The sequence below is a fragment of the Caloenas nicobarica genome, chromosome 7, assembly GCF_036013445.1.
Source record: "Caloenas nicobarica isolate bCalNic1 chromosome 7, bCalNic1.hap1, whole genome shotgun sequence".
NCBI lineage: Eukaryota > Metazoa > Chordata > Aves > Columbiformes > Columbidae > Caloenas > Caloenas nicobarica.
The window spans coordinates 21,969,809-21,995,035 of NC_088251.1; the positions used below are offsets into that span (position 1 = coordinate 21,969,809).

Here is a 25,227-nt window from a genome sequence, read left to right on the forward strand (position 1 = left end):
TCACACCGTGCTTGCCCGGCGCCTCTGTGAGGGGGGCGGTACGCACCGGCCCGCCACCCGGGTCACCGGCACGGCCGATACCGCAGAGCAGGGACGGGCAGCGCGGCGGGGACGGGCACGCAACCGAGCGACACCCGGGTACGCGCGTCACTTGCCAGCAGTCAATATGGCCTCCGGGCAGGCCCGGAATGGGGGCGGGGCGCGCGACCTCGCGAGAGCGCCGCCACCTCTCGCGCGGCTTGGGCAGCGCGCGGTTTTTGGTCTCGCGAGGTGGGCGGCGCGCGCGGGGAAGCGGCGGAGCGCGGGAGTTCTGTGGGGCGCGCGTCCCACCGCCTCGCGCCCAACGGCCGCGGCGCGCGGCCATGCCGGCCCAGAACACGGCGAGCAGCGGCGGTGAGGGCCGGGGCGGCGCTGAGGGCCGGGGCGGCGGGCGGGCCCCCGTGGGTGACCGTGTGCTCGTTGCAGGACCGCTGGGAGCGGAGATGGGGGAGCAGGCGGAGGCGGCGGTGATCACGCCGGCCATGCTGAAGGAGGAGGAGCAGCTGGAGGCGGCGGGGCTGGAGAAGGAGCGGCAGATGCTGGAGAAGGTGAGGGGCGGCCCGGGGGCGGCGGGGCCCGCACGGCAGCTGGGGCTGCCCCGCGGAGGGGGCTCCTCCCGCGGCGGGTCGGGGTGTGAGCGCCGTCAGCCCGCCCGGCGGCGGGTGCGCCGGGCGTCGTGCAGCCCCGTGGATTTCAAAACAAACAGACGTGTTACAGGCCCGGCCCGGGGCTGCGACTCACAAACGCCTTTGATCGTCCGCGGAAGGCTTTGTTTTTGGTATTAATTTTGAAGGCTAACGGTGGGCTTCGGTCAGCTGGATGCTTACTGCATTTTATAGGCGTGTAAGCGTTCAATGAGAAGATTACCTCTTTACTTTCGTCGTCCCGAGCCTAGAAATCTAAGATACCATGCCTTTAAAGTAGACTGATTTCAGGAAGAGTAGTAAATTCCTTTTTTTTTTTTCTGATTTTCTATCTAAAATGTAAATTGCAAGATATTTTTTGTTTGCGTTTTGTGTTTGTGTAGTTTAGTTTTAATTATATTCTCTCTTGGCATTGCTACCGAGTGTTGATCTTTCTGAGCTCAGGTACTTTTCATCTGAAGGAAAAAATTTGGATTGGGGAGAGCAGCAGCAAATAAAAACTGTATGGAGAATCACAAGAAGGCAATCTTTCCTCAAAGAGCTTGTTGAGATAGATCTTCCTCATAAAATAATTCAGTGATAGCTACCCAATAAGAATGACATGGGTACTGTTTGTGGAAAATAAAGGTGTGATTTCTGAGAGAGAGAAACATGCTCCCCCCTTCCTGTGTCACACAGTTTGTCCATGATTCAGCTAATATCCTTTTCCCCTGCCTGTTTGTTTAGTTTCAGAAGATTCCCTTATCTTTCTGCCTTAGCATGTCCTTCCCCCAGTGTTTCTTCGGAAGGTAATGGCATAGATAAGCATCTTGTAAAGCTCTGCATCCTGCCTTTCTGGGGTTTCTCTTGGAGATGCTAATTTGTACCTTTTTACTTGTTCAGTATCTCAGTCTAATAGGCAATGTTAGCTGAATGCAGAAGGATGAATGCTTTCTTTTGGGGGAGTCTCGATCTGAGTTTTAAAGAGTAATTTGCAAACGCCTAAATGCAGTCGTGACAAATTCAACAGAAGTTGATTTTAAAGCCATGTGTAGATTTCGTAAGCAAAGTGAGCAGATGTTACTCTTTTCACATTGGGAATTGACTTGACCTTTGTAAATTAGGCATGATGATTTTGTAGCTGTCTTGAAATACCTTTTTCATAATGAAAAACTGTAGCTTTGTGCAAATGGCACATTGAGGAGTCCCAACTAATACTTGGGAAACTGTGCTGAATTTTGCCATGTAGGGTTGTGGTTGTTTTGTTTTGTTTTTTTTTCCCTCCCAAATTTTGGAGGCTGGAAATAAAACTCATTTTGCTCCAAATCTATAAATTGGAGTTGAGATGCCTTCGAGCCCTTGAATGCCTTGTGCTGCTGCAATGGAAGCATGTGCGTACAAGAGTCCTGTTCACATATGCAAGTGAATGCAACTCTCAGGTACTTTAATCTCACAGCATTTCGTAGGTACATGAAGGCTATATGCTCACAAATCATAGATGCATAGATAGACTGGAAGGGAAAGGCTGTGTGTATGTGAGACATTAAAAGCATTAACTCTGAAACATCTATAAATTCTTGACATCTCTTTGTGGTGTTGGCCAGGCTCGCACTTCTTGGGACAGGGAGTCAACTGAAATGCGCTATAAGAGGCTTCAACATTTGCTTGAAAAGAGCAACATCTATTCCAAATTCTTACTAACCAAAATGGAACAGCAGCAGCTGGAGGTAGGTGTATTCTTGTCTGCAATGGGAATTCTTAAGATGGGTTGCCATCTGTTTTGGAGGTTTTTTTGCTATTCAGCTGTTTGAACTGAAGTAAAAATGCTGTTAAGATTGCAATAATAACACAAAGATCTACTGGAACTACTGCCCAGGAATAAAGTGGTGCTTTACATAATATTTAGAATTTGTTCTATAAGTTAATAGATAAATTAGACTGGAAAGAGAGTGAATTATAGTTTAAAATAACAGTGTAAAGGTGGCACTGACATCTTTACAATTCTTCCCAAGTGCTAGGGAGAGAAAATAAATATTTCAAATAAGAAACGAAGTTTAAGTGAAGTAGAAAACCTGGAGAGAGGATAGAAAATGCAAAGAATTGACTAGTAGGAGTTGTGCGATCTATTTGTGTTGAATACTGAAGGATGAGGCTGAGATTCGTCTTCAGGATGTTAATGTAGGCCTCGAACAAATTTATAAATTACAGTGATCTGAGGCCATGCTGTTTCCAAACAAGAGCTTCCGTAAAATGATCTCTTGTGTTTTGTTTTTTTTTTTAAATCCTGGGGCTGCTGAGCTCATATCTAGGTTTATCTTGAATTTCTTAACTGTAGGTTTGTAGACAAGCTAGTCCAGGAAAAGATTCAAGGCAACAATGTGCCCAGAAAAGTGACACTGAGAAACCACAAGACCATCCTTTCTGAAAGTACTTTTCTAGTTTAGCTGTCAACTTGAAGTCATGGTTACCGCATTGATGGAATGCGTGTTTCAGTATTAAGCGTATTGCTCCATCTGATAAATGCCAAGGTCTCTTATCTGTTTTTCCAGGGTTCTTTTGCTTTCAGCAAGTAGAAATAGTAGATGGAATGAAAATCTTAGATTCTTCAAGACGTGAAAGCACATCTTTATGAAAGGCGCTTTAGGCTACTTGTATTGCTTTCTGTTATGCAATGAACACAAGTGGTAATATGTAGAAGTTAAAGGAGAGCTGGATACATGCAAAACTTACTGCAGTAGATGTGATCTTAAGGAGTTTGCAGCTGGGAATATTTTTGTTGGAATCTTTCTGAATTGCTGTATTTAAGTGTTTAAAGTATTCAGTGACAAGCAATTCAGAGCAGTTGCACTTTCTTGTCCAAGTTTTGCTTTTTCATCTTAAGCTATGCCAGAATAGAGACTTTTAGTGAGACTGCAAGAACAAATGAATTTTGTAGAGTATGCAGAACTCTATGTTACTAATGTAAGTTATGCCTGTTATCACTTCTCTAATGGATAATTCTCTTTTCTTTTGGGTGTTACCAAAATGAGAAATGTGTGTATGGGATTTTTTTTTTTTTTTTTAGGAACAGAGGCGGAAAGAGAAGTTGGAAAAAAAGAGAGAGATAATGTTAAAATCTTCCAAGGTAAGATTAACTAGCTATTTTACGCAACTTTCTGAATAAAGGTTTGACAAATTACCATGTCAATTTTGATCAAGGTAGGGAAACTGAATAAGTTAGACTTAGGCAGTATTTGACTTGCACGATCTATCTAGTATACCATATTTGTTTAACTGTAATAAGCCTGTTTAAAAGCACTTAAAATTTGCATACCGTGGCAGTCATCTTAAGGAGATGTTTCTGACTAATTATACTAAAGAAAATGGTTTGAATTTGTCTTGAGGAGGTTTTTTCTTTTAGCAATGATTACTTATTCAGCTGAGATGCTGAATAAGTATTAAAGATAGGCAGGAACTTTTTTTTTTCTGTATTTTTGTAAACTGACATAGTAAAAGTGTTTCAAGAAGCTTTCAAAGGCAATGTTTTGATGCTGACTACATCTTTTTATCTGTGCCATAATAGTTACAGATGCATAAGATGACAAATCTCTTCCTCTGTTTATTTTCTAGGGTCAAAATCCAGGTAATGGCAAAGAAGAGAAATCAGGTAATGTATTAGGGTTTGCCTTTTGTCATACTGGTGTTTTTAGTTTCTTTAGTGTTCGATGTGTTGTATGAACTTGAGTGTTATCCTATAGGTGCAAAAAAGAAGAGAGGAAGAGAAGATGGGACATACAACATCTCAGAAATTATGTCCAAAGAGGTAGGCCATAACTATAAATAGGCTTGTCTGGATTTTTGTAGCACAAATTTTGACTGATGAGGCAATCACTGTGTGATGTCTATTTTAGAGCAACACTTTCTCATACATTGCCATCAAATATTATCAACCAACAGCCAATGCTGATCTCTGTGTAATGTATGACTGTCTTCCAACAAAGATCTATACAGCAAGCAGTATTGTCAGAATGGTTAAATTCAGATGCTTTTTTTTTTTTTAACCTCTTTGGGGAGGCAAGCTACATCTCTAGTTGAATGTTCAATCACCCTTTGGAATTGGAATGTGTTCTCTGGTGTGTGGCCTTGTTTAGAGTCACTCGTATGTTTAATGATGTTATACAGAAAGCTTTCTAAATTATGTCGGGATTCTTCAATTAAAAGATCTCAGGAAATGCAAGCTGTAATAGCTTTTAAGGTTGAAAAGCGCATAAGCATAGTTTTTTCCTTTGTTTCCAGGAAATATTATCAGTGGCAAAAAAAAGTAAAGTGGAAAATCAGGTATGTTGGCACATGTTATTGTAGTTTAAGTGTGTTAAGCCCAAAGGCGGGGAGGGCTTTTTATACTTAATAGCCTGTCTTGAAACTTTTCTTCTAAATAAACGTCTCTCTGTTAGCTGTTGATGTTCTGAATGAGAAGTTTAAAAATGGTGCAAGTGAATGCACTTACGTATTTCCAGAAATCTGGGGTGAGATCTTCTGATTTATTTTTTGTTAAACACTGAATTTGAATGTGTTTATACTTTGTAGAATGCTTGTGGTTTCAAAAATAAAGGAAATAGGAATTTACTAAGAAATATTTATGCTGGTGTATAAGACCTCAAGACATAGTCATTTTTAAGCATTCAGGCATGGAGATACCAAGTGTAGTCTCTTTTGGTTCTGCTGTAGTTTAAAAGCTACAAGCACAATTATGAATTACGTTCCAACATTCTCTAGAGTCCACTTACAGAAGGGAAATAACTGCATTAAATGCCAGCTACAGTGGGGAAGTTTTAAGTCTGTGTGCTTTTATAGGTAGAAAATTATAAGCCAAATCTCTTCAGTAGCTATCACTGCTCTCTAGTTCTAAAGGAGTAAAGAATGCATATAAGGCATCAAAATTGTGCACATTGACATCTACCTATGTAGTAATATTAATCCTAAAAGCAAATTCTACTCTTGAGTTGACAGTTACTCAAAATAAGTTGTTGTCTTTGTGTCAGGGGCTGATTGACTTCACTGCACGTTAAGACTGGTGTAAATTGGGCAAAAGTAGGTCTTAGCTGGGCTTTGTGTATTCCACTTGCCACGTATTCTTTGACTTCCCTCTATAGGATGGAAGCTCTTCTGACAACCTGTGTCCAGAAGACCTGCAGAAAAATGGAGACTCAAACAGTGTCATTAAGGACAGATTGTGTCAGGCTGTACGACACAGTGCCAAGCAATTCCTTGATCCAGTACGGAAATTTAATGGACAACCGGTGCCTTTTCAGCAGCCAAAGATTTTTACTGGAGGTGTAATGCGGTGGTACCAAGTGGAAGGCATGGAGTGGCTCAGGGTATGGAGTGATTGTTGAAGAAATTGAATCTGTTGCTGGTTGGAGACAAGAAATGGAGGGGAAGGGACACTAGAAGTTTGTGATCATAGTTGTACAGAGAAGGAGAAGAAGAGACAGTTCTTTATGATTTCTCATGATGGAAGAATCTGGTGTTAGGAAAATGTTGCCAAGCGGCAGATAAAAAGTTTCAGAATAAAGAGGATATTGGTGTTTCTAAACATTTTCTTTAGGCTTATTGGTTGATGTTCTCCATCTTCCCTTTCTCTATCCATTTTTTTGTTCAACTCAACTGGCTTTTCAGCCTCTCCTTGTAAGTATTTTGTGAAAGCAGGAGGTCTATGTATACTAAGGGACAGTCTTATTCTTTTTTTCTCTTGAGGACTTGAATAATTAGCCTCATAGGTATTTAAAGACCCATTGCTTTGCCGATGTGACATGAATGAAAGTTTTCTCTGCATCTTGGAATCTAACTAGCGATATTAACACAGTGTTTTAAAAATGTTTTGTCTTTAGCCTTTGAAATAAAAAACTAAAGAAATTTGCCATAAAAATTGCCCACATACATATTTAATTACTCCCCAGTTTTGCTTGCAAGACAAACTAGAAGAACTTAATTTTTTAATTATCGGAGCCGGACAGAACTAGTTTTCATTCTGCCACTGATCTCATTTTCCTCAGATTTTTACTTTCTTTCTTTCTTCCCCACAAGCATAAGTGTCCTGTTTTAACAAGCTTAGGCTGATCTCACAAATGAGTGCCACTGTAAACTCACTTGCTCTGTTCAGTCCCTGGGAAGCATGTAGTGAAGACAGGACTGTTCTGGGAGGGAAAAAACAGCTTCCTTGGGCCCTCTATTATAATAATGTTCTTTATGCATCTTAATGAATACTAGATAGAGTAGCCAAAGAACACTTTTGTGTCTGTCTTTCTGTTATTTTGTGTGAGGTTGCTCTGTCACTTGTTAGAATAGGCAGTGTCTGCACAAAGAATTTTTGCTGGAGCAGCTCACTGTGTTGACCAGGAATTGCACCTTCTTCCTATGGTGAAGTAGTTGTGCCTATAGAAGCTACTTGAACAGATAAACTGGAACATCAGCACAATGACTTGGTCTTTTAGAGGGGATTTCCTAAGGTATGAGTAAATATTTGGGTAGTGTGAGCTATACTTGCAGTTGAAGTGCTTTTTGATATAACACTGACTTACATCCTTTGCCTCCTAGTCAGGCACTTAATTGGCTAGAAGCACATAAACCTACATATGCTTGTCTTTATTTTCATCATGGAGAAATCTTAACTTGTCCATAATATAAAATGTGCCTAGTAGAGAGTTTCTACAGGTGTTAAATTCCTAAAGATGTCTATTGTTCTCAAAGTGTATTGGCTATTTTGCATTTACATTTCTTTTTCTGTGTATGCAGATGCTTTGGGAAAATGGTATCAATGGCATTTTAGCTGATGAAATGGGGTTGGGGAAGACGATCCAATGTATTGCAACAATAGCACTGATGGTGGAGAGAGGAGTCCCTGGTCCGTTCTTAGTATGTGGTCCTTTGTCTACTCTTCCAAACTGGATGTCTGAATTCAAGAGATTTACTCCAGAGGTAATGAAGATTTTTCTTTTTATTTCTTAGGTTTAAAAGAACAAATTATTTAATTCTTACTCTATTTTTTTGCCTTGAAACTTTCTGCATATAGAACATAAATTTAATTGTAGTTGTTTATGTGGTTACCACACATTGTGCTATGGCATGCTGTTTATTTACAGCTGCCTTGTAACAAAGCTAATTACCTCTACTATCTTATGTTTAGGTTTAAATGAGCTTAGTTCACCTGACTTTTAAACCTCTTTTTTTTTTTTTTTTTTTTTTTCCCTCCAGATTCCACTACTGCTGTATCATGGAGCTCAGCAGGAACGTCGTAAACTGGTTCGTAAAATCCACAGCCGACAAGGATCACTGCAAATCCATCCTGTGGTCATTACTTCCTTTGAAATAGCAATGCGAGACAGAAATGCCCTGCAGGTATCTAAGTTCTCCTGAAAGCCCTAGGATGGGTGGAATGCCTCATCGCTAGTAGCAATGTTTTTAAATATAGCGAAAAAACACCGCATGCTGCCTGTATGAGTGTCATAGTGTAGCATTTATATTGGCATTCACTTCTGTTTCCTTGGTAGCAGTGGCTCTGGAATTTTATGCTTAAGAAGTTCTTGAAACTATCCAAAAAACCAAGTAAGCAGACAGTTACAGCATACTGCTCTTTTCATTACCTCTCTGTAGGTGACGATGAGGGAGGCTTAGAGTAAAAGCTATACTTAGTGTATAAGTATCATGGTTAACAGCAGAATGGTTGTTTCAGTAACATGAGTTTCTTGTAGAAGTTTTGTTGTTATTACCTAAGCTTTCTAAATGCAGTTACCGTGGAGCAGATGTATGGCATTAACCGTTTGGACTCAGCACTTCTAGTCTAGTGAGGAACAGCAGTAAACAGAATCTTTCTAATGGGCAGTATCAGACAGTCTTGTTAGTGCTGCTTATTTCTTCTGGCCCATGTTTTGATGGAGTAAAGCTAAGATGTACTGAAACACCCTTTCTTTTTGTAGCACTGCTTCTGGAAATATCTGATAGTAGATGAAGGTCACAGGATTAAAAATATGAACTGCCGCCTTATCAGAGAATTGAAACGATTTAATGCCGACAATAAACTCCTGTTGACTGGTACTCCCCTGCAAAACAACTTGGCAGAGCTTTGGTCATTGCTTAACTTCCTGTTGCCAGATGTGTTTGATGATTTGAAAAGGTAGGTTGTGATCTGATGGTGAAAACTATTCCCCTTTGTTCTGCTTGGGCATTATTGTGGCTCTTTAATAATTAAACTTGTATCATCATGTGAAGACCTATTTTATGGTGCAGTTGTAATTTGGTATGATTATTTGATGGTAAAGGCTTTGAAATGTGTCTTGCCTTCACACGTAGTTGTTTCAGAAAGGAAGGAAATTGTCAGCTCTATGGATAGCAGAAGCTCAACTGTGAGCTAAGGCACGAGCATTTGTGGGGAGAGATGTTTGTCTAATCATAAGTGCCTGGTGCTGCTTGAGATTCTCTGAGGTGCTGGAGAAAGCTTTGTGAGGCTGACAAACGTGGGACTCACGGGAGACAGATTCTTTTCTGAAGCAGTAGATGGTCAGGTGGAAGAGCGTTGCCAAAACAGTCTTTAGATTAATTTTGGAAAAATATACAGACTAAATTGAATATAATAAATCACAGCGAATATTCTAACTGATATGGGTGTTTTTACCAATCACTTAAAACCTCAAGCATCTGAATTAACTGGTATATTTCAGAAATACCTCCTGTTCAACCTCTATTAATGATGGATATTAGTGCTTTGATTTTCTTAAATCTCAGCATAAGAGAAGAATAGTATACTTAAATAAGGAAGAATAACAGCTATGAAGTAAGCTATTCCTTTTTTCTTGCTTTGTTTTTATAGCTTTGAATCCTGGTTTGATATTACCAGCATTACAGAAACTGCTGAAGATATTATTGCTAAAGAAAGGGAGCAAAACATCTTGCATATGCTACATCAGGTTTTTGACTTATTTTTTGGTGGCGTTTTTTTCATGGTTCATTTCTAATATTGACCATTATTATGAAGTGTGTCAAAATCTTGTTTGTGGAGCTGAATGTTGGGCCTGAGGCTTTTATTGTGGCACTTCGGGACTTCCTTAGACCTGTGGGCTTTTTTTCAACCTCTCCAGTGCTTATAAATGTCGAAAGGAGCAATATTCCTCTTTGATAATGACTCTTTTTATTCTTGGAACTGAATCAAGTTTAGTTAAACTTAATTGAAGTTAATTGAAGCTTGGTTCTCTTTGCCGAAAGATTCAATTGATATATCTATTTTGCTGAAAGATAACTTTGAGGGAAATTATGTAACTTTTAGGTGCTGAACAGAATACCTTTTGACAAACTAGTTGTATAATGTGCCTGTCTTCAAAACCGAACTAACACTGAAAACCCTTTTTTGAGGGAGATGGTGAAAGTAAATGCTTACCGAGCTATAATTTTCTTGTTGTAAGCTGATGGTGAGAGATACACTTTATATCTTCCAGATATAATTGTCAATTACAATTTATTATTTATTTCAGTTAAAGGTGTGGGCTTTCCCAGAAAAACTTGATGTAAGAAATATAACCAAAAAGAGAGCTGTTTCATAACAAAATTACTTTCAGTTGATGAAAATTATTTGAAAGGTCTGTAGTGTAGTTACTACTGTACCCTTATTAAAGACTTCAAAATCTTTAAAATGTCAATGGATGTGTGATTCGAACACATGTATTACCAACATATGCATAAAAGTTTTGGAGTGGGCATCCATATTAAAAAATGAAATATGAAACTCTGTAAGTTAATTCTTTTTAAAATGTCAAAATAGATCTGTTTGTGTGTTGTGGGTGGTTTTTTGTTTTGGTTTGTGGGTTGTGTTTTGTTGGTTTTTTGTTTTGTGGAGTTTTTTTCTTTGTTTTTGTTTTTTTGTTTTGCGTTGCTTTTTGTTCATTTGGTTTTGTTTGTTGGGTTTTTTTGTTTGTGGGGGGGTTTTTTGTTTGTTTTTGGTTTTGGTTTTTTTTGGGGTTTTTGGGTTTTGGTTTTGGTTTTTTAAATTTGCCATATTGAGAGCTTTGAGTAATTCTTCCACATCTGCTCAACATTTTAGATTCTGACACCTTTCTTACTGAGAAGACTGAAATCTGATGTTGCTCTTGAGGTTCCTCCTAAACGAGAAGTTGTGGTATATGCACCACTGGCAAAGAAGCAAGAAACTTTCTATACTGCCATTGTAAATCGCACCATTAGGAAACTGTTTGGAAATAACGAGGTATCTACTGACATGTATATTAGAAATGTGCTTACTAATAATGGCAAAAACACATTGCTATTGCTTCATTAGCATTTTAACTAAACCCACTTTTTGCTGAAAGTTTTAGTCTGATCCTTTTGTTTACTGTTTCAATGGCAGTCACTGTGGCCTCAGTGGGCACAGAACTGATATGAGTGTAAATATATTCTTCTTGGTTATGTGTAGCTTGGGTGTAAAAGAAGACAGTTTTCATAGAGGTGACAGTTTCTGCTGTAAAATCAGCAAGGTGCTTATGCAGCTTTTGAAAGTCAAGCATAAATTTTCAAAATCTACTATTATATACCTTTAAAATTTGGGCTGCATTTTGTACTTGGCAAAACTTACAGCTGCTGAGTCTAAGCAATGCATGATGCATATCACTGAGACCTCTTTTCAGTATTCAGAATTCTTGGGTCATCATAGGCCTTTGAATCTGAAGCTGTCTGCTGTTGATGGCAACATTATCATTTTCCGCAGGAAGAAGTAGTTGAGTTGAGTCCTACAGGCCGACCAAAACGCCGTAGTCAAAAGCTGGTTAATTATTGTGAAGAACATATTGGTTCACCTGATGACTTGGAAAAACTGATCAGCAAAATGCAAGAGGAAACAGAAAAAGAGAGGTGCCTACCCTAAAAGATTCTTTTTTTATTGTACTAAATACCTCCCTCTTAGTTTACTTCCAGAGGCTTTGCTTATTTGAATTGATCAAGAATGGCGATTCATAATTCAGTATCCCTGTAGCTTTGTTCCTTTGCTTTTACCTAATAGTCGCTAGGCAATGATAGCAGTGATTAGGTTGTACTGTCACTCACTGACTCATTAGCGTTATAGTTAACTACAAGACATTTGCTCCTACTTGCTACAGACCTCCTAGACCCCTGGCCTTTGCAGGATCTAGCAAAAAAATTGCTTCTTGAGTCCCTGTTTTCATTAGCCACAGTCTTAAATATGTCCTGTGGCAATAGTGCTGTTGTTAATCCATAAGGAGCTGAAATGTCCTTGTGTGAAATATAATTCCTTTGGGTTGTTGAAACATTTTGGTAGGGAAGAACTGTGGTTTCACCAAAGCCTCAAGGTCTAAGATGGTGTTGGGTGTCAGCCAGAGAAGAACTGCTTCATCCTTGTTATTTGGTACTCAAAATGTCGTCGTAATAGCTTAGGTCCTGGCTGCAGCTAGCAATGAGGACAAAGAGAAGAGCTTGGTTTATGGCTAGGTTTTGCAGGCTTTGCAAGGTTCAGGTGAACCTTTCGTCTCCAGTATCCATTAAATTCACAGGTATATCTTTCATTGGCCCAAGGGCCAGACAAGAGATAGTGCTGGTGTGCTAACTGCAGTTAACTCCTAGGTTTTTGTGAAATTATTCATGAATACTTGAAGCGAAGCTTGGGTTCAAGACTGGAGAAAAGGGAGGAGCAGTTTCCTTGTCAAATTTTGTAAAACATGTAGGCTTAAGCTCATGCCCAGAAACCAAATGGCCAGCACAGTTACTGCTATTTTGGTGGCACCAGATATATGTCACTTTCTGGTGATTAAGATCAGAGTTGAGGTTCAGGACTGAGGGAGCTGAAGAATCATGTTCGTTCCTGGGTTTGGTAAGGTCTGTTGGTGACTCCAAAGTGGCTGGAAGTCCCTTGGGTATGGGGAAAACCAAGTTAATCTTCAGGGTTGAAATGTATTTACTTTGCTAGATTTTTGCTGTAGTCCAGTGTACTTTGGAAGAACAAACGTACGTTTGTATTAGTTTTATGGTACGCGTGGATCCCTTATGTTGGAGATGGTACTTGGATGTGGAAGAGCTAACTAGCTTATTTGTTGTGAATCCTGCAATGTGTAGATGTAGCTGAAATAGGATAGGCAGAGAGCTGATTTTGGAATAGCTTACATTTTATTCTGCAGAAGATCTGACCATTTGTTGTATCTGTTCCCCTTTCTGCTGGGTGACTTGCACAAGTTGTTTTTTCTGCTTCTGATTACTACTGACTGCTCTTTTGTGTTTTAAACCAATAATGGCAAACCCTTGTGCCTTTAGTGCCAAGTGTGGCACTGAAAGAAACTTCATTGGTTAATAGCTTAACTAACTATGAGGGATTTTGAGGACATTTGATAAAGCGTGTAAATCCTTTGCTTGATTTTGGTTTTATGGGTTTTTTTTCTCTTCAGTATCTGTAGCATAATGAGGTGACACTTTCTGTACTAATACGATGATGTATCTTTTCAAGGCCTGTGGTAGAAGTGAGCATGCCCGTGGATTCAGAGGTGAACCTGAAACTGCAGAATATTATGATGTTACTGAGGAAATGTTGTAATCACCCCTATCTTATTGAATACCCGTTGGACCCTGCTACACAACAATTCAAGGTACATATTTTAAAAGGGTTACAAGAAAAATTATTCCAGGCACTAAAAAGCAATAGACTGTGAGCTGACAGCAGTAAGGAATGATCTTTTCAAGGTATTTGGCATATACCTCCCTGTTGAGTTCCAGCAATGTGACAGAATCATTATTTGAAGCTTCCCGCAGGAGCAATTGTAGGGACCAGCTCAGCCTCTGCCCATTTGTCTTTGCATAGTGATGCTCTAGTGTTTTTCCTTATGGGAGCACTCACCTGCTGGGAGCGAAGTTGTTGAACTCAAACAGTAGCTGGGTTCCATTGACTCAAGGTGTCTTAGGTTCTGCCTCAAGCCATCTGCTCAGCTAGTAGTTTAATCTACACAAAGCAGTTGGTAATGTAGGAAAGTATGAAGTAATTTGAATTGAAAGAATCTCAAACAACTAGAAGTTGCTTGCACATTCTAAATGTAGGTTTGTGGGCATGTGTAGTCATGTTTTCTGTTCAGTGAGTGATAACAGATTCAGGTGCATGCAGGAACAAGCTGTTGAAGTTTATCAGTGTAAAGTCAGTGCATAAAAAGCAGATAGCCCAGTCTGGGTGATGAGGGGAAATTAGTTAATGTGTAGAAAATGCGGGCTATTTAAAAGTTGACCACTTGCAGGAGCTTGTACCTGCTCAGGAAAATGGATTAGGAATTACCAAGGTGGCTGCTGTATGGCTCAGACCTGAGAAGATTATATATCCTTGCTCCTGGCCCATAGCAAGAATTAGATGTAACAAACTCTTCAACAAAAGAGGAGGCTAAGGTATCAGTCTAAAAACCTGTTCTGTCAACTTTGTCACTTGGCTGGTGTGTAGTACCTTGTTCAGCAGTTCTTCCTTATATCCAGTGGGTGGAAGCCTTGTGCCCCAATTACATGCTGAGAAAGAAACAACAGCACTTTTCCATGTGGAAAAATTAAAATAATATGGGTTTCTACTAATGAATTTTTTAAAAAATGATTTGAGTATATGAAATGGTAGGTTTGGATTTAATTTCATCATGATTTAACTGATTCAATGTAGTTTGCTAAAATCAGTGTTGCTTCCAATCTTACAGCTTTTAGTGAAAGAGATGATACAAACTTGTTTCTGTGAGAAGCTTTAAGACAGCTTTTGTTGGTGCTTCTGAGTCAGGGAAACCTTTGCTATTCTTCCTTCCTAATACATGATCCCTTCTCCCCTGTTCCAAGGTTGATGAAGATCTAGTAAAGAACTCAGGCAAGTTTCTACTCTTGGATCGAATGCTTCCAGAACTGAAGAAGAGAGGACATAAGGTAAAGCTAATAAGTAGAAGGAGAGGGTGGGCATAGCTGTCTCCCTATGACCAAAAAATGGTACTAGGGAATCTTCCTTGTTTTGTAGGTTGTCTTGTTCTCACAAATGACTATGATGCTTGACATTTTGATGGATTACTGCTATCTGAGAGCCTTCAAATTTAGTCGATTGGATGGCTCTATGTCCTACTCGGAGAGAGAAGAAAATGTAAGTAGATGTACATGCCCTTTGAGCAACATTGCTTCTTTCTGTGACACTGGGGCACAATTTCGCACACTATTTAGCCTTTAATAGGCAAAAGACATCTTTGTTGAAAACTGACATCCTTGCCGCTGCTTTAATATCTGCAGTTCAGATATACTGCAGCAATGAAACATGTATTTAACCACTATCTTGGGATATGCCTAGAATGATGGGTGCTCATATACTCTGTTACCCAGATGTGAAGTATGTAATATATCTAGATTGTGGCAGATACTAATGGCAGTTTCATCCCTGCACATATTGTTGCCTAGCATCCAGGATGTGATGCCAGCATCTATGCGAGCGTACTGTGAGTCTAATGCCAAATGATGTGGATTTCCAGGAAATGGAGTTTTGTACTTAGTGGGACACCTGTAACTTCAGCCTAAAATTGCATGTGGATTCATTCCAGCATAATCTGTTGGTTTTGCATACTTGTAATGGTTTCAAGTAACCACATAATACCTTACTGTTAAGGCATATTTTTATCACAAAGAGCAGCCATGCAGGGTGGTTCTGGAAATGCTCTGAGGGTTTCCAGGGATGTAAAAGAGCAATGCATACATGGAAGAAGTACTCAGGATGTATCTCGGGGATGTGGTGCAATTGCCATCTGGTCTCTAAAGTATGCACTAGTGTTTATGAAGATACAGAAAAACGGGCAGATGACAGATCATCTAGCTCAAATTGTGCTTCTCTGTGCCACTGTGTGGCTGAGGAAAACCAACCCCCTGAACACTCAGGTTTCTACTGTTACAGCCGATTCTTAAAGAGGAAAGGATAATTAGCAGCATGTTAGTAAGCTATAGTGACTTTCGTTAAGCTGGTTAAAATTTTGTACTGCTGGCTTGTGATTTTTAGGAGTCGATTGTGTGCCTGCCACAGTGTGGTATCGGTGCAGGGTGAGAGAGATCTTCAGGTCACCAGTTTAAGTTCCTTAGAGCTCTGCCCAGGGCCATGATTTGCTGCCAGTGCTGCGGATGCCGATGTCCAGGAGAGCCCAGAGGATATGGGGCTTTTAGAGAGCTTGGGTAGCTGCTTCCACCTGGCAGTGGGCTGATGGTTTCTTTTTCTCTGCTATGATCAAAGTCCTGAAAATTACTGTACTCTTTTCAGTTTACTATCAGTATATGGGTGATCAGGCTAAGTAGAATAGGTTTTGAGTGGTATTGCTGACCTGGTAGGAGCTGCGCTGACACTTGGAAACATCTTGCACTGAAGGTAGGGTGGATGCTGAGTAGGAGACCAGAAAGTTACTCTTAGTTTTGAAGTAAGAGGAGGAGATATACAGGGTGGCTGGCAGTGGCAGTAAAGTTGGCATCAATATTTTAGGTTGTTGCTTGTGTGGAGGAGTAGATGTGTTTTTAGGCTCTGCCAACTTGGACTGTGTTAACCTTGCTCATCACTGAATGGTAGGTTATGTGGAGGTGAATGTGATTTGGACCATACCTCCCTTTAGTCATCTCTACTCTGTGTGTTAGACAACTCATTGACTGGAATAATCAGATAAGAAAATACAATTACTTCACTTCTTGATCTTGGCCTTTTCCAAATGCACGCAATGTTTCTTAAAGCCTTAGTTTGTCTTCTGACAGTGTGTGTGGTATTTTATCTGTGTTCTTCTTTTTAAACACAGGTCTCACAAAATAAAATATTTAGCTACCTTATGTTTGATCCATCTGCTGTTTTTTAATACGTGAATTCTCTTCCAGATGCATCAATTTAATACTGACCCTGAAGTCTTCTTGTTCTTAGTGAGTACAAGAGCTGGAGGCTTGGGCATTAACTTGACTGCGGCAGACACAGTTATCATATACGATAGCGACTGGGTAAGTTGAGACTGTTAACCTAACGATGTGTGTCATAAAACACTTTCTCTATTGCTGCTTTTGATAATCATTTACTAACCCACTATGGTATAGACCACTTCCGTAACTTTAATGAGGCGTTACATTAAGATAATAAAGTAATGTTTGCAAACATATTATATATGAAATATGCAGCCTCATTTGAAAAGTCTTAGCTTATTGAATACAACGTTAGAGTTGGTTTCTAAAACTAGCCTGTTTGCTCCTGAGTTATACCCAAAGCAGGAGTGTTTTTTCTGTTACTGTTGAAGATCTGTTTCCTTCTTTTGATTTGTTATTTAAGTTTGAATGTAGCCAGACCTTCTACAGCTTCCCTGTTTCCAACAGCTGTCACGTTAGTACCAGTCCCTTGAATTTTGTCCTGTGACTTGCCATGTGTGTTTTAGCTAGCTAGGATTCTGCTGCTCCTGTGAGCCTGGAGGCTGGGAAAAAGAGAGGTAAAGTATGGAAGGAAATGACTGAGGACCTCTGCATCTTCACTTTGTTTTAATAGACAGCTCTACTGTTTGCACAACTATTCAACTTCAGGAGGGCTAAAGCAGCCTCAGAAATGCCTGAAAACTTTTAAAATTCCTTGTCTTATCCTTCAACAAACCCCCCCACTAAACCTACAATTAACACCCTCAGCTATACTGGTGCTACAAAGCATGTCCGTCTGTTGAAAAGTGCAGCACATAGTGCAGAAGCAGTCTGAGCTAGCTGGGTTACGCTGGCTGCGCAGCTACAGCGGCAGAGCTTGTAATGGATGAGTTTAAGAGTAAAGAGATACAGAGTTCTGTTATACCTTTGGGCTGCCCTGCTCATTGCTTCTGCTCTGACTCTCAGAGCTCACTATTGAAAATGCTGCCTGTGGTATGTCTCTTAAAAAGCTTACTGGTGCAGCTAACTTGTTTCTTTATCTGCTCAGAACCCCCAGTCGGACTTGCAGGCCCAAGACAGATGTCACAGAATTGGCCAGACAAAGCCAGTCGTTGTTTATCGTCTTGTGACCGCAAATACTGTTGACCAGAAGATTGTGGAGAGAGCTGCTGCCAAGAGGAAGCTGGAGAAGCTGATTATCCACAAAAGTTAGTATCTTTCTCCTATGCCTTCCTGTAAGCACATGTTGCTTCTTTAAATCTTAAGAGAGAACTCTTTGCCACTCTGTGAATGCTTCATCTTCCCAACAAGTGCCTGTATAGTATTATTTTTCAAAATGCATTCTTAGATTGTAGATAACTTCTGCAGCAAAATGAAGGAAAGCACTTCTAGTATTTCTGGAATCACCGTCATATGACTACACCTTTAGTAGTAGGTAACAAAAAGAAGAGGGGTGATGGGACAGTGAGCCTACCTGGAAGAAATATTGGTGAAAACAGTCAATAAGAGAGTAGAGCTCTAAGTTTGTTGGCAGCTTGTCAGCAAGATGATAGTTTGTTTGACCCAAATGTTTTTGGACTTGAAGCATCAAAAATGCTTAGGGGGTGGATAACAAGTCTGAGTTGATTATCTTTTAAAAATCAAATTAAATGAACCAGAATATAAATGGAAAAATAGATTAGAAGATTCTTACTGCTTGCAGTTTAATTTATAACTATTTTTCTTTTGGAGCAATATGCCTACCTGATGACATCTAGAGCAGTGTTTCATGATGTGAAGTTTAGCAGTAGATTTTTCCAGTTGCAGTGGCAAACATGCTTGAGTAGGGAGTGTTCCTGTTAAAACTGGTAAAATGAATAGAGACTATAGAAGGTTGGTTTTTGCAGGGGTCCCTACTAAATTTTGTTGCATTTGCAAATCCTAGAGCTTTAAAATCACTGTAAAAATTTCAGCATCCTGTTTGCATCTGTCCTTCTGAATTTAAGAACAGTACATTATAAGCACAGTAGAACAGTCCTGTTTAAACAATTAACCAGTGCTGAATAGAACAATAGTCCTTGATTTTTACATGCAGAACAATGGTGATTCTTGCTGTGTTCTCAATTATATAGCTGGTCATACTTAAAAGTCTTAAGAAAATTATTGGGTTGAAGTGTCTCTTTTGGGGCTAAATTTTCTTATTTGGGTCCTATAAGAAATCCTGCTTTGCTTCTGTAGCTCATTCTGTTTGTGATATTCGGACAGTAGCTCCCTATAGCATTTTCTGAACACTAAGATCACTTGAAAAATACAATTCTTGTAACTTGGTATGGCATTCTGACAATAATTAGCCTTATGTTAAACTTTAAAGGAGGCTAAAAATTTCTCATGGTGTCTTAAGGGAGAGGGGAACCCAAATATTTTCATGAGGGTGTAACAGACAGAAAAGCCAGAGCTGTAACTGTCTACTGCAGCGTGCAGTGCTTGTCAAGCCTAACCTGTGGTTTGCCCCTGGTTTTGGGTGATGTTAGCTAATCTTTGTTAGATGCTTCGTTTATCCTAGCTGTAGCATTTTTCTTTGTAACCTGTTTGCCACTTCTGTCTTGGTGTGATTGCCAGGTCTGCTGTCTGTGTAGGCATGTTAATGACCAAGTTAAGTAAGAAAAAATTGGTTTTTTATTATGGTTCAACCTGAAGTTAAAGCCAAAGTGGCAGGATGAATGCACAAAACAGAAGGGATTTTAATAGTATATGACTGCCATATACTTAAGTAGCAATGGGAAGCGGTGTCTAGTTGTACTGGAAGGAAGCTAAGTGTCAAGTTGGGTCGTGCCTTCAGTTTTGCAGTAAGTTGAGTATTTATCTTGGTAACTATTGGTGAGTCATATCTAAATATTGCAACTTAGGTAGGGGTGTCCCCTTCAGAAACCTTTGGTGCCACTATGTAAACGTAAAGGTAATGTAATGGATCCTGTTATTTTGAATATCTAAAAAGTGTCGGAACTTTGGAGGAGTGAATGAGGAAGGGATATCACAAAGCTTACTTAAGTCAGGCCTTTCAATTGTGTCTAACCATGTAGGATGTGTACAATACAAGTGCTAGAGCTTAAGAACTGGAATTTACTGCAGAACAGAATGCTTTTTTGGCCTTAGTACCAGGTTACTCTTTCCATCTTGTGCTTCTGTTGTATTGAAAAAAGTTGCCTAGGAAACTGTATGAGAAACAGCAGGATTTTAGTTAAATTAGTAGATGTCAGACTAAGAGGAAGTGATGGACAGAAACTTCTATTTGAACTGTTAAGTGCTTGACAGGGTCATCTTTATTTTTCTTTGTGTCACTAGTATTGCAACCCAAGACCTGTACAGCACTGTTTGAATGCCATATAGTTTGTGAAACTGAAAACTGAAAGGGAGAGGCTGCATCACTAATAGCATATGACAGGACCTGGATCCTCTGTGTCACAGCTGATGTTGATGGGGGAGAGAATCCTATAGCTCAAACCCCTCTGGAACTTGCATCTGATTTGCACTTTGCAGAGAAACAGCCAGTCCTTGCAGGGAGATGGGAAAAGGTGTGGGGAGGACAAGGTACAGGAAAGCAGAGCAGTGAATGTGATGAAAAGGATTGATAAAGACTTGTTAGTAAAATGGGTACGTGTGTTGATAAAAAGTGAGGAAACTTGGCACAGAACAGCAAGCCTTGCCTGTCTTCTTGAAATGTGCAAGACTGAGCTTGATTTCATTCATGCTCAGCTTCAGTTAAGTAATAATCTTGTATAAGTTTTTTGGATATTTGTGCTGACATCCAGATTTGTGTGTAGTTAGGCGTTAGCATAGTCTCTTCAAGAAACCAACCTGTGTTGTTATGGTTTAACCTGAGCTATCAATACAACCACGATAGCTGCTTGCTCACCCCCCGCCCCGTTTCCCCCAAATAGGGGGGACAATCAAAAGGGAAGGGAGAACCTTGAAGATTGAGGTAGACACAGTTCAATAAAATAACAAAATAACACTAATATGCTACTACAACTAATAATATATATAAAATGGAAAATAGAATATAAAATAAAAGATACTCAGTGCAATTCCTCACGAAGCAGCGCCCTGGTCCCAAACAGCTGACCCCAGAAAGAGAAGAGAGGAAAAGGCAGAAAGGCTCAGAGGCTTCTGCAAAATGGCAGGATGGCAAAAGGCCAAACTAAAGAAAGTCCCGAACAGGTCTCCATCTCAGCTCCAAAAAAGAGTAAAGAGCTAGCTGGAAGATTCTGACTCTCCTTAAATATGAAGCATGACTCTAATGGCATGAAATATTGTTATTGATCAGTCTGGGTGTCAGTCAAGCTCTGCCCCATCTATGCCCCCTTACCAGCCACTTCACACCTGTGGGCAGAGTGCTCAGAATGTCCTTGGCTCTCAGACCAGAGCAATTAAAAACATTAACTCTGTCCTGGACTATCTTCTTGTTTTCAAACTAAGTCCAAACAATGACTGCGTTAGCTACGGAAAAGAAAGGTTTCTAACTGCATGAAGAAAATTGACTTATTTTCAGTCAAACCAGCACACGTATTATTTTGTCACGTCTGTCTAGTCTATTAAACTGAGGTTTGTTCTCTCTGCAGACCACATATCTTTCACGTTTCTTATCTTGTGGTTAATACTGCTTACTTTGTTTCAACCAGCTTACAATATAAAGGGAACAAACTTCAACATCTGCCATCTAACTTTATTTACAATATTTTTACTGTAAGTAGAACTAATGGCTCTTCTGCTCTGTGTGTGCGTGTGTGCATGTTGAATTGGTGTTTCAATCAGTTCTTCTGCATACTACAGCTAGAAGGTGAAAGGCCTGCATGTAAACTCTTCATGTACCTCTGACTTTTTTTCACCAGTTGGGCTATTAGTGTAAGCTGTGTTTACCTGGGGGCTAGAACAATGAAACATAGCATTGATTTTTATGTGTAAGAGTAATTTGTTTGTTATGTGCATCCAGCATTGATTTAACAATTTACACGATTTGTTGCTGTCTCTGTGGACTTTCTTAAAATTTGTCCTTTCTACAGATCAGTTTAAAGGTGGCAAATCTGGTCTAGCACAGTCAAAGAGCTGCCTGGACCCTCAGGAATTAATAGAATTACTGAAATCCAGAGACTATGAGAGGTATGCAGATTTCATATTTTTCTTGGACCATGAGTTTGTAACTCGCAGCTTGCAAGCAGCTGTTAATAACTCTCTTGTCTTATGAAGTGGTATGTGGCCCTTCAGAGTGGAAAAAATGTCCTAGGGATTCTGCTGTGTGGGAAAACTGACTTCTATGTAATACTAACTGTAACATGCTTTTATCTGTACTGAGAGATTATTTCTTCCTCAACAGGGAGGTTAAAGGATCTAAAGAAAAAGTAATCAGTGATAAAGATTTAGAGTTACTGTTGGATAGAAGTGATCTTATTGGTAAGTCATAGTTTTCATCTCTTTGTTTTTCATGTTCATATTTTGTAAGGGACTAAATATGTAGAAACCTGCCATAGCTTCACTCTCCTACAGCTGTGTTGTACCTCTGAAGAAGGACCCTTTGGCCCTTTTGCTGACATTTTCAATAGGATTTGCTGAAGAAGAAATAACAGAACTTAAACAAAAGTATTCCAGAAAATCACATTCATGCATAGTGCCCTGAGCATACTGTGAATGAAAAGCATAGATTAGGAGGTGTTCTGCACAGCAACTCTCCCTGTAAGTTTCTGTAATTGATCAAAGTAGAAATTATTCTCAGAAAATATTTTATTTTAGCAAACTTATTTGAGAACCTATTTTGATACATAGTAACTCAAAATATAGTTGTAACATTTTGAGGGAAAAAAACCCGAGCTTTTCAGAGTTACTGTGGCTTGTCAGTGTATCAAATATTTAAAGAAAAACCCATAAAATTTTTGAGGTTGTCTGCAAATTTTAGTGCTTGGTCAGGCCAAGATATTAAAAAAACCTTTCTGAGAAAGGAAAAAAATTCTTGTTCAGTTCATCTAAACAGTAGATGTAGAATGCTTTGTTTCTTTCAGCATCTTTTGGAGAGATAAGCCTCAAATCATAGATACAGAAAAAATGAGTCATTACAGAATTTAGAAGCAAAAATGACAGCTAGCTTTAAATAAGTGTGATATGTATAGTTTGAGTAAAATAACTTTGCCTTAGGAGAACTGTTGCTATGCTTGAATTTTTTTCCGAGATTATCTAAATAAATTGTTTATAAAAACTGCTTATTTCCATTAACTGACTGCTAATACAGAAAATTATTCTTGATGCACTGATATTTAATACAGCTAACTGCAGTCTACAATAGTAAGGTTGCAGACACTTCACCTGTTTTTGTTGATCTTTATCTTGTTTTAATCCTAGATCAAATGAAGACCTCAGAAAAGATGAAAAAGGAAAAAATGGGTGTCTTCAAGGTCTTAGAAGAATCATCAGATTCCAATGCAGAATGTGTGTTTTAATGTGCAAATGTGGCCTGTAGTCTTACAGGGCAAACATAACTGACATCAGATCTTCCAGAGATGTCACTTAAACATACTGATCTTTTCTTTAAGGCCTCGTTCAAATCCCTTGTGTTTTTTCAGTGAATTTTAACATGTTCTACAGTATAATGCAGGTGATATATCATGTTGCAGCTTTAGTAGGCTCTTGTAAAGAATTCAGAAAACGAGCATGTTTCACATGTGCAGCTAGCTCTTGTGATCGATCAGAGGTGAAAACTGGCAGATTGGTGTAGAAATCTTCCTGTGGAAGTACTAAAACACTTTTTTATATGGTGTCAATTATAGGTTTATTTGGAAGGGAGTGAACCTGTGCCTTTTTTACAGCCAATTGTGTAGCTTCTGGTTTTAATTTCTGCAAGTTATTTTGATTAAATAAATGTCTGGTTTGTCCTAAAGGTGTACGGTTTTTAGCATAGCTTCTGAAATAAGCATAGCTTATGTCCATTAATTGACTCTTTCTCTACTCATTTAGCACGTTAGCCAATCTAACAGATTAAAAAAACAACACTACTAAAACAAACAATAACAAAACCCACGCACAAACAAAAAGAAAAACTAACCCACCAAAAAAATCCCACAACAAAAATCAGGCAGCTTGAATGAGCCTAAAAACATCTAAATTTTTCTGGTGCACACATTACTTCTGTATTGACTGGCTTGTCAGCTTGCACAGCCAGGGTATCTGTTTGAAGCATGCGGGGGGAGCTAAAGGTACTGGAAGGGGAAAGTACAGAATATCGGGGGGGGTCTGGATGAGAGAGGAGTGAGTACTTTCTGGGAAGGGAGGGTTTGAGACTTCTATGGGGCAGAAAAGACAGGTGAAGGTTATTAGTTGCATATCCTCTCAGAGCCAGCTGTAAGCAATAGTTTTAAACTTGGGCATCAGGTAGCTTTTAAACTTTCAGTTCTGGTTTGTGAAAATGTCACCTAGGTGTAATTAGAAGCTGCAGTCAGGGAAATTCAGCTGGAGCTGCCACAATTGCATTTGTGCTAGTTACGCCAAGGCCACAGGTAACATGGAATAAAATAAAATCCTACCTAATCAGACTTTGAAAACTGGTTTCCAGTCACTTTTATGGCCCACTTTTATGCTCATTCTTACTCTCCATAAAAAGTAATCTGTTAGCTTGATTTTAGTTATATTAGTGAGAGATGTTGATCCTTACCTCTGTAAGGGAACAAATAAATCTGTTATGAGTAGGCTGGCTTTGACCTTTGCTTGTTGAAAGCCTTGTCTGCTCAGTTACTTATTAGCCTGAATAATGCAAAGGCCAACATGTGCTGTTTCCATGTGGTATATTTGCTGAGCTAGTCTTCTTTGTCCATTGTTTTATGCTACTGAAGACAAGATTTAAGAGTACCTAAATGGAATAATTGTAAAAGTTTTAATAATAACTGCTTTCACACAGGCTTCCCTTTGAATAGGCTTATACCCTGTTCATCTTGCACAGCTACGTGAATGTCACTGCAGGGCAATACGGTGGAAAATAATAACAAGCAGGAGTTTCTATCCCCCAGCCAGCACAGCTAGGATTTAATAATTGCTGCCCTCATAAAAATGCACGAACTACCATTAATGCTAATGGAAGCATTAGTGAAATGTAGTAACTTTAAGGATGTGTGGAGCTTGATGTTATTTAGAGAGACTTTGCAGAGCTGTGGCTACTTTTCTAGACCACCTTCAAAAAGCAAAAGCAATGCCCTTTTTTTTTGGGTCCCAAAGTTCTGTGAGTGTCATTGATCAAAGCACACACAGTGCCTTCTTGGCATGACTTTGCACTTCTTATTCCTGCAGTCAAGAATAAAGTTCACACTTGGCTATCCTCCTAAGCTATGAAGGGGCAGTCCAGCATTTGTGCACTTAATGCCTACAGGCCGAGTCTGGGGGTGCTGGTGTTGCAGGCAGCAGCCTGCCTTTCTGTAGCCGAGGGGAATCTATAAGTAAATGCAGTCAGCATGATGTGAGGATGCCTGGTGGGGTGGGGTGACAGCTGCTAACAGTTTTAAATTGTTCTGGGTGAAATAGTGTCACCTGGATCACCCATTAGAGGGAAAAAAATATTTCAGCAGATACAAGGCAAACTCTTGAAGCATCAATTTGTCCTGGTGACTTGGAAGCAGTGCTCTTGTCCCATGCTGCACCCAAATACATTTGGCTGTTCCTCCTGTTGGGGTGTCTGCGGATG

General features: G+C 39.6%; 1 protein-coding gene across 1 annotated transcript; it reads left to right on the plus strand.

The window, feature by feature from the left end:
- Positions 1 to 292: 292 nt before the first annotated feature.
- Positions 293 to 23,418, plus strand: HELLS (helicase, lymphoid specific). The gene is made up of 22 exons (XM_065638689.1): positions 293 to 393; positions 466 to 587; positions 2,267 to 2,389; positions 3,727 to 3,786; positions 4,272 to 4,308; positions 4,400 to 4,464; positions 4,938 to 4,979; positions 5,795 to 6,019; positions 7,437 to 7,619; positions 7,896 to 8,039; positions 8,618 to 8,814; positions 9,508 to 9,604; positions 10,732 to 10,893; positions 11,392 to 11,534; positions 13,135 to 13,273; positions 14,481 to 14,564; positions 14,653 to 14,772; positions 16,521 to 16,637; positions 17,584 to 17,743; positions 21,575 to 21,671; positions 21,886 to 21,962; positions 22,902 to 23,418. The coding sequence occupies exons 1-22, from the start codon at positions 363 to 365 to the stop codon at positions 22,997 to 22,999; spliced, it is 2,523 nt and encodes an 840-aa protein (XP_065494761.1). The 5' UTR covers positions 293 to 362; the 3' UTR covers positions 23,000 to 23,418.
- The last annotated feature ends 1,809 nt before the right edge of the window (positions 23,419 to 25,227 follow it).